General features: G+C 45.7%; 1 protein-coding gene across 1 annotated transcript; it reads left to right on the top strand.

Annotated features, from left to right (window-relative positions):
* Positions 1–1494: 1494 nt before the first annotated feature.
* Positions 1495–9587, top strand: cbx4 (chromobox homolog 4 (Pc class homolog, Drosophila)). The gene is made up of 5 exons (XM_073494459.1): positions 1495–1927; positions 2048–2091; positions 2741–2806; positions 4650–4716; positions 6706–9587. Exons 1-5 carry the CDS (start codon positions 1859–1861, stop codon positions 8107–8109), a joined length of 1650 nt encoding a protein of 549 aa, XP_073350560.1. The 5' UTR covers positions 1495–1858; the 3' UTR covers positions 8110–9587.
* The last annotated feature ends 298 nt before the right edge of the window (positions 9588–9885 follow it).

The following is a 9885-nucleotide window of genomic DNA, read 5'->3' as shown; positions in this document are numbered from 1 at the left end:
GGATTAGATCTGTTGAAAAGACGAAATGTTGGAGGAAACGACGGCTGCGTGGTGCCATTTTATCAAGAGCTCGTTTGTTTGTCACAAACTTAAATTCCCCCCCCCCCCCCCCCCCCCTCCTCCTCTCTCTCCGTGTCTTTCTCTACGTCTCTCTCCCTCTCTCTCCTTTCATGCTGTTGTTGCTAGGGAAGCAGGGCGTATGCGCTCCCTGGCCGCGGCTGAAGGGCACAGGAAAAAAACAGGAATAGGGCGAAAAGCACGAGTTTTGATCGAGCATGTGCGCGACCCACACACTCCTAACCCCCTCATGTACCCGATTCAAGAGCAAAACTCGGGAATGGATGAGTGCAAAATGCGTTATTTGGGCGCTTTTTGTCCATTGCCTTATATGGCAGGGCAGAGATATATCGTGCCTGTGTGTAATAGGCTGGCCGCTGCCGCTCTGCTTAGAGGCTTCATTTTAACCCTTGTGGTGCTGAATTATTTTTAGAGCGAGTAAAAACGTCGGTTTTTCGCCTGTTTAATCCCCTTTTGAAGCCCACGCTGCGAGACACGCGAACGAATTGCGCCTTTTTGATGGCAGCCATGCGCACGGATCGCAATTTACGCACAGAAACACGCATTTGATGCGCTGGGACGCAGTTTTGTCCTCATGTTTCTAATTAAGCGCCCATAAATCCAGCTGACTCAATGTTGGGTGACATTTACAGCACAGAGTACACACTCGTCGGTGTTGTGGTTTATGCTATTGGATTTAAATTGTCAAGCTGCAGACGAGACAACAGATATTAGAAGCAGGAACAGGCTGTAATGTTGGTTTTTAGGGGACCCCAAGCTGAGCGCCCTGGCAGTGAAGGAGTTGAGCATTTAGAAAGTTGCCACAGGTAGACTGAAGCCGTGTGTCAGATTAATGGCAGTTGAGCCCAGGGGACACGGCACTGGTTTGACGATCAGAGACTGTGACCTATATTTGCACAGCGCGGTAAAGCGGATCGAACAAGAGCCGAGTCTACAACTGTGCTGCGTTAAGGGGATCGGAAATAAAAGGGGAACTAGTCTTTCATCAGCGCGTCAGCCTCAGTTAGAAGTGATAAAAAACAAGCTTTGGTGACACAGTGGTGTGTCTTTGTTGGAGCATTGTTGAACAAGTCTCCTGAAAAGTGTTTCCCACTGATGTGGAGGTGGGTTTGAAGATTAAACAAGACTAGTCATTTCCAGTCGCCTCAGGTGCAGTTGTGCAGCTTTAAAATGCCTGAAGCAGTTGTAACAGATTCTTCTCCATATGTTCATGTTAATAGCAGAGTATGAATCTATTGCACTATTAATTAACATCCACACATGACCACTCAGAGTATTTTTTGTTGGAGGAGAGGAGGAGGAGGAGGAGGAGGAGTCCCCAGCAGCTCCGCCATCGAAACAAACGATAAAACTGCACGAGTGGATTTTATGCATCTGTGCTTTGACAGTAACGTAGCGGCTGATTTGAATTTCCAGACATCCCTCCTGCAGTCCAGTACGCACGGGATAAACCCCAACCTCTGTGCAAGGTCTCCACCTCCCCCTTCCCTCCTGACGTCATGCACCGAGCTGGAGCTATTGCGCGAGAAGAGCTGCTCGCAGCCGCACCACTGTGAATATCTGTACGCTCGTAGCCAGCACTGTGGAGTGTGCAAAGGGAGGGAGAGCGAGCGAGCGAGGAGCGAGGAGGTGGAGGGAATACAGTTGGATTTGGACACAACTGGAAAACTACCAAGCGCGCACAGCACGCACCGAGCGGAAGGCACATCGACGGGTGCCGTAGCCAACATTTCACCTACTCCCCCCGTCGTCGTCCCCCTGCGATCGGATCCAGGCGAGAATGGAGCTCCCCGCCGCCGGAGAGCACGTCTTTGCGGTGGAGGGCATCGAAAAGAAGCGCATCCGCAAGGTAACAGAGAAGGGAGCATGTTTTTGCAAACGCGCTCCGGACGTTGAGATATCGGCGTTTGACATGAGCCTCAATTCTTAATTTTTTTCTTTTTCTTCTTCTCCTTCTCCACCATCACAGGGCAAGATAGAGTACCTGGTCAAGTGGCGAGGATGGTCTCCCAAGTAAGTCTCCATGCAACATTCCCAATCAGTGCAATGAACGGACGCGTCATTTTGCAGGGAAAATGTTGTTAGTTAGAAATGCCAATCATCAAGGACGTGCGCGCACAGTGTGTGTGTGTGTGTGTGTGTGTGTGTGTGTGTGTGTGTGTGTGTACCGGGAGAGCGCGCTCGGTATGTGTTTCAGTGTATCCGCGGATGCCTTCACTAATTTATGCGAGGGAAGGGGGTAGGCACAGCCATGTAATCCCGTTTTAATTATTTCTGCTCTGCCAGCGAATTTACGAGACAGTGGTGCTAAAATGGCCGACTGTATGTTGGTGCTGGAGGACCGCTTGGAGAGCATATACGCACAATATTTGTTTGACATTTCTCGCTCCGCAGTTGCACGCACTCAACCGCGGGGACGCGGGATAGTATTTGGTCTTTATGTCCTTTATGTGCATGTGAATAAACATCTGCATCTTCTGACGTTAAATTCCCGGACTGCCTTACCTGTGTGCACTCTGCTCCGACTGCACAGTTATGGGCGAAGATGTGGGAATGCATGTATGTGTGTGTGTGTGTGTGTGTGTGAGGCCTGTGTGTCGGTTACAAAATAGGAAGTGTGCACGTGATGTCTCTCTGACAGTTGTTTGCTTCTCTCCGCCAGATACAACACATGGGAGCCAGAGGAGAACATCCTTGACCCGCGCCTCCTCGTCGCGTTTCAACACAGGTGAGAGAGATGTGGACTTCGGACTAGGCCCGCGCAGCCTCCCCACTTCAGCCATGGCCATATATGGGCATGGGAGGAGGGGCGCTCCAGTGACTCTGATCCGCCCCGCCCCCTCCTCCTCCTCCTCCTCCTCCTCCTCTTCCCCCCTTCCCCACAGGACTTGTCTCCTGTGGGGAAAAGCTTGGGGATGTAGGTGGTGAGAATTCCTAAATCGGCGGAAAAATGCATGGATGTACATCATCGACTATTATGGTCTCATTGCGTGATTTTGCGTCAGGAATTAGACAGCCTTGCCTTGACCCAGTTTCAAAGGGAAAACTCAAGTAGCTGCCTTTTTTTTTTTTTTTTGCCAGAAGGTGCATGGTGGACCAATGAGCAATGCTCCTCATGCGGATCAAGCTACAAATATCTGTTAATGATCAGATTTGAGCTTCTTGAAGGTCAAGCTGCTGCCTCTTGGGATCCTCATCATTATCAGTATAAGAAAAAACCATGACATGCAACGGCAGTGTTTACTTTGTGGAAGCAGACGCAGAAAATGCTCAACCTGCTTTCAGTCTTGGGTCAAGAGTGGAGGCTTGCGAAATAATCATAATGCATGCCAATCTCAAAGGTTGGGACGCCAATGAATACGAATGCCCCGTGGCGCTCGCTTTGCCACATCTCGTCTGGACCCATGAGGCCTGTGAGATGTACGCTCTCTCTGTAGGCCATCAGGCCGCTCTGGGTAAAGACATGATGGCTGGGGAAAGGAATTCGCATTTCTGAAAAGGCTAATTGACACGCAGGGCTCTCCAGCGTTTCCAGTGTACCGCTCTCATATTCCCCCACAGCCTGCCTGCCTCCCTGCCTGGCTGTGTGTGTGTGTGTGTGATGGTCATGGAGTGCTGCCTCTGCGCTGTGTGTGTGGATTCCTCTCGGCTCCCAGAGGATGGGGGAGGGGATCCGACAAGGGAGGCTGTAATTGCCAAATCTTCTGTGAATAGGGGGTCACCCCGTTGGATGCTGTTTGGAAGTCGCACACATTATAGCATTAAAATGTCGACTGTTTATTGTGGCAATTTTCTGGCAGCCCTGATAGTTTGAACATCTGTAGCAAGAGGCCAACAATGGGCTGGGCTTTACGCATGCCCGGCGCAGCCTGAGTGCAGGCGGCCTTCAGCCACCGCTGGTTATTTATGAGCCAATGATGAGTCAAGGTTTATATCAGGGATATTTCAGAGACAGCCCGGTGCTTAGTCTAGTCAGTACAGCTACAATAACACATCTCACTCTCTCCTCCCTCAATCAAAACTCTTCCATGAGATGTTTGTTGGATATTAATCGAAGCGTAGGCGTCGTGTTGCTCAAGCAGTGGTGGTTTGCATGTTTTCAACAGCAGCATGCATCCCAGAAGTCCTCCACAATGTTGTTTTTATCCCATATTATCCGTACCTCATGACCCTAATTAGAGATTGAACGTAAGAAGAGGCAGGGCGTGCTGAAGGAGGGAGGGTGTTTAAGACAGGGAGAGAATCTCCCTGCTGGAGCCTTAATTGAATTTCTCCAGGATAATGAGAATATGGAATGGGCCGATTACCATGGAGAGCGATGCAAATAAGGACCATAATGCTTTGCAGCAGGTCACACGTGGGCATTCATTAGTCCTCGAATCAAAATTCCACTTTTGACCTTGAACAGGTTGAAGAAAACGAATGAATACTCCAAATGTCAAACCTGTAATTTGCTATCAGATTTAATTAGATTTTTCATGTAGAGCGTTGAATCACTGTCTGTCAAATGAGATGTTGTATAGAAGGTAAACATGGTGCATGAAAATGTAATTATCTTTTTGTTTTCACAGAGAGAGGCAGGAGCAGCTGATGGGATACCGCAAACGGGGGCCAAAACCAAAACATCTTTTACTGCAGGTAATTATCTTCTTCATCATCGATGAGTCACCGCAGACATAATAGCTTCTGTGGAAAATGTCCTGGTTTCCCTGAGCCTTTATGTAAGTTTCAGTCAGTGAGAGGGCAAGAGGGTAAGGGTCCTGTCAGGTGTTTTAGAGCTGCCGTCATTTGGGTCGGGGTTATTTTTAGATGAGAGAGGTGGAGTAAAAGCCAAAGAGAGGATGGGGCTCTGCAGCTGGATTTCTCTCCACACTCATTGTGAAACTGGATTTGTTGCCTGAGGTTACGCTAGCATTGCTTGAGTGCTTTCATTTTTATCAGCATGTTCATTATTTCTTTAGTCAATAGCTTTATATGCATTGTTTCTTTACTTTTTTTGAGAGAGAGAGAGTGTATTATCGTAGGCACCCAGTGAATCTTTATCCAGGGAATGTTTTCTTTCATTTCCCTGTTTGCAAATGTTTTTCCAAGACAAAAATAGATGGCTGAAAGTAGCCCTGTAGTAGCGCTTTGACTATCTTAGCTGAGGCCTTTACAGGACTGTACTCTGAGCCAAATGTGATTATATATTTCCAGAGACTCGGAGCTGATTGCTATGCAGTGTCACTCCTTAAGAGGCATACCACTCTGCCAGAGTGACACGTGGCCAGCGATCAGGGATAAAGCGTGACATGTCTGGTGGCACTTCTCTGACCTCAGGTCACAGTCAAAGCGTCTTGAGCGTTCCGCTGCAGTGCCCCTCTGACGGCCCGAGGGGTCAGTCTGTACAGGGGGAGGAGGAGGGGGATGAGGCAAGGCGGATGGGAGGGAGGTCATAAGCCGGGCACTTATTGGATAGTCTATTTCAATTTCTCACAAAAAGTGTTATCTTGTAACTTGAGCGTGCAGGTCTGCATATTTTAGCCGACGAAATATATTACTCAAAAAAATCAGTTGACTCATCGTGCTCTGCATCCGGTGGCTCTGAAGTCTGATAAATGATGTTATAGTGATGTCATCAGGTTTTTTCCAGCTTTGACTTGGGAGACCGCAAAATTATTCCATGATGCCCTTTATAAAATTGTGACAAGGAGTTTGCGGGACATTGGCATTTTTCAGGTAGTGAGGGTCAAACAGATTGGTGCACGTGATTGCATCATGGGAAATGTTGGATTTGATCGTTAAGAGCTTTATATATACTTTGCCTAAAAATTGGGATGTCCCTGATGGCCTCTGTTGATTTGATTTTCAAATTTTCTTTTATGAATCGGTCTCCTGTGAGCCCCCCAACTTTATGGAATACCCAGTCGCTGGAGTACCACTTTAAGACATGGCCACGTTTTATTTATATTAAAGGATAAAGGTCCAATTTGTAAGAAAACTGTTTTTGAGCCTCAGTCCAAACTTTTCAAATACTGATGCTTTGGGATTGTAGTTTGGGTTGGCTGCCATTCCAAAGCATCAGTTTTTGATGATTTGGGAATGAGACTCAATAAACTTTTCTTACAAATAGGACCTTTAAGGTGCCCTGTAGGGTTTTCTTGTAAACAAAGTTTCTGTTTCACTTTAGTCAAAAGGCATTGTGAATCTTTAAAAAATGTATTGAATGCATTTCCGTGATCATAAATCATTCTCAAACGGCTGTTCTTATTGAAAGTTTGAAACCTGAACTGGTTGCACACGTGTTTACTTGCTAGCAGTCTTCCTCCTCCCTGCCTTGCAGGCAGAATTCTGCTTTTCTTGCCAACCTGTGGATCAGTGCAATAGGGTAAAACCATTGACAGGAATGTGTATTGTGTCACGTGCATCCTCGTGCAAAAAAAAGAGAAAAGAAAAAGGGTACCCATTCATAAAAGCCTTGCATTCATATTGCTACTAGTGGTCAAGAACTTCACAGGCTACCTTAAAAGAGATCTGAGAATGTCAATTCTTTTCCTTAAGTTTTCTTTATTTGGCCTATTATACTGAGTTGACAGTAAGATTTTGATGACAACATGTTAAACTTGGTGTGTCGTCTCTTTCTTTGAGGTGCCCTCATTTGCCAGAAGATCCAGTATCCCTGCAGGTTTCGAGGAATCATCTCAGGATGCAGAGTGTAGCGTCAAGTCTGATCCCATCCAGGTCCAGCGCCCCCAGCCTCAACAGTACCAGCTGAACAGCAAGAAGCACCATCAGTACCAGCCCAGCAGCCAGGAGGTGCCTGCTGAACAGCTAACCAACGGCAAGAAGAAGTTCATCTACCAGCTTAACAGCAAGAAGCACCACCACTACGAGCCTCACCTAAATATGTACGACGCGCAGGCTTCGAGGCTCAAAGAGGTGGTCAAAGTTCAAGAGCCGGCCAGTAAACCAGCAAATCCTGGCTGGAACTTACCGCTGGCCCTGCAGCAGAAATGGGTTCGGGACAAAGACACAGGCTGCTTGAGCAAGGTCAAAGAGCTGGCAGTGGAGGTGAGGAAACCAGCTGTTAAAGAGGCTGAGAGCGAACATGCCCTTAAGCCTAATCCTAAAGACGCAACCCTACCTAGCTCTGTTAGCAGCAAAATGAAGATAATCAAGAACAAGAACAAGAATGGACGTATTGTTATTGTCATGAGCAAATATATGGACAACAACAAGGCTCAGGGAGCTAAGGGTAAACACGGGGAATCGTCAAGCGAAGAGAAACCCCAAAACACCAAACCATCGGAGAACAATCCAGCGCACACGACCAAAATGTTGGAGTACCTGGAAAACGGTATCCCCAAAGAGATCTGTAACGGCAGCTCTCTCCCTGCTGCAGACCATCCTATGAAGTGTTCCCAAAAGGACAGACATTTCTCCAAACCTTCACCGAGCACAGCAGAGGAATACAACACTGAGGTGGCTCGTGGTCAGGCGGATTTACCGGACGATCTACCCCTTCAGCTGACCGCTAGCTCACCCATGACGTCGTGGTCCGTCGACTCCAATATCCTGACCCCTACAGTCGTCGACCAGATCAGGATCCCCTCTTTTCCCAACGACCGCAAGCGAAAGCTAACGGATCCAACCGAGGACAGGGGTGTTTCTAAAGCCTACCTGACTTCCAGAAGCTTCAGTGTCCCCAGCACTGTGCTCACGCCGCCTCAGGACAAACCGATGGACCTCCACTGTAGTGGCCCACGCCACAGCAGTACATGTACATATGAGGACTCTGGCAGCCAAGAGGAGCCGATGGATCTCAGCTGCCCAAAGACTAAGAAGCAGGTGGAGCCGGAGGTACAGCCGGAGCCGGAGCCGGAGCCTGCTGTCGAAGACACACCTCCTGTGGTAGAAGACACAGAGCCATCCACAGAGAAATCTACAAAAGCACCTGTGAAAAAAATCTCCCCTTTTATGGGAAACATCATAATCACTGATATCACAACGAACAGTCTCACCGTCACCTTCAAGGAATATGTGTCTTTCTGAGAAACTTTTTTGTAAAATGGGACTACCTGTTAATATGTGCATATGTAAAAACATCAGAATTTTGTATATGTGGAAATTTATAATTTATCATTCAAATTCAATATGTTTCTTATAATGTTTTATACTGTAACTCTATGACGTTGTAGCCAAGAAAGTGCCCTCGAGGATTTGAGCGAATGCATTCAGGTGGATGTATTCCACCCCCCCAAAAAAATCTGTTTATGTCAGATGGAGCTTAATGGGATACTTTTGCTGTTGTTTCATAACTGTACCAAACTTATAATCTGAGATGTATGAAGGTTTATACATATTTTGTATGAATAATATCACTTATTTTGGTCCTGATACAAGGTAGAAAGGAAGTTGTTGGGTATATGTGATCGAAGATCAAATGAAAGCACTTAATTACATTTTCATACGTTGGTTTGTGTCATTACTAGTGTTGAAACAGCTGTTCCCTTAAAGTCTTATTTTACTGATTGTTACTCCAGACAGATATCGTTGGAAGGTTTATTATGTTACAGGTGTGTCTGAATACAGCGTACACAAACTGCGGGACACACTATGCCATGTCAACAACCTTTAAGATAATGTTTTCTCTTGAGGTGCATCAAAGCCGTCAGTGAATATGCTGTTGCAACCTGATCTACTGTATATTGCACATTTCACCTTTAGCAAACATTCATGGATTAACACGCGACATGTACTTTCTAAAAGGTCAGTCGCCATTAAGAAAATGATGTCATTCATCAAAACGTGCGACTTCCCGTTAGGACAACTTATTGATTCATACCATGATTAGGTTGTGATTTATGACCTCATTCATTATTGACCTCACACACTGCTGGAGTTACTTTAATAAAAACATGCTAGTCTTGTTCGGAGTCTCCTAATGTGAAACAGATTAGCGATATTCATCTCATTTTGCTAATGAAGCTCATTATATGATCTGAAACACACGTTATGCTACTTGCTTTAGTAAAGGTGACCAGGGTCATTAATGAGTATGTTATGCAGATTAAATGTGAGTTGCGAGGCTGACTTTTGTATACTGTTACAAGCGATCCAACGAGTGCAGGCTGTTCTGATTATGCTGCTGAAAATTCACACGTCAAAGCTGTTGGATGTAACCTACATTTGAGTCGAAATTGCCTTCCATGCACATTTAATACAAAACCAGTAAGAATGCTAAAAAGCTATGATGATAAAAGTGAAGAATGCATATTTATGTTTGATTTGATCATAAAACTTGACAAGATGTTCTTTGCATCAGAAGCTGCAAGTAATTTGCCCTTTTTGAAAGATAATTTGGGTCTGTTTGCTCTTTTTTGTTGATCTTTTGCTTTGTTTTGTTCTTTCTTTCTTGCACTTGGTTCGAAACGATTGTTATAAAGGATCTTATACCACGAGTTGGTTGACTTATTGCCGTTGGCACAGCTTATTGGATGGTATGTTTCACAATAAAGAATGAGATATGACCTCTGACGTGTTGTTGCATTGATATGTGGTGGGTGCAAACCAACTCAACTACTGGAATAAATATGTACATTTACATTTAAATATGTAGTATGTTTCTTTACATTGCAACTTTTCTTAAACATCTAGTTTGTAAGACAAGTTGATTTTTGAGCCTCATTTCCAGATAGTAAGATTCTGAAGCTTTGGGAAGGATGTGAGAAGTTGAGAATACGATTAAAAAATCAACTTTCTTGCAAACTGGACCTTTAAGGCTCAGTTTGCTATTTCTTATGCTTGTGCTTATGCTCTGGTCAGGTT

Source organism: Pagrus major, chromosome 23 (assembly GCF_040436345.1).
Source record: "Pagrus major chromosome 23, Pma_NU_1.0".
Classification (NCBI taxonomy): Eukaryota; Metazoa; Chordata; class Actinopteri; order Spariformes; family Sparidae; genus Pagrus; species Pagrus major.
Note: the sequence above shows the minus strand (reverse complement) of the source record. Positions and strands in the feature narration are given on the sequence as shown.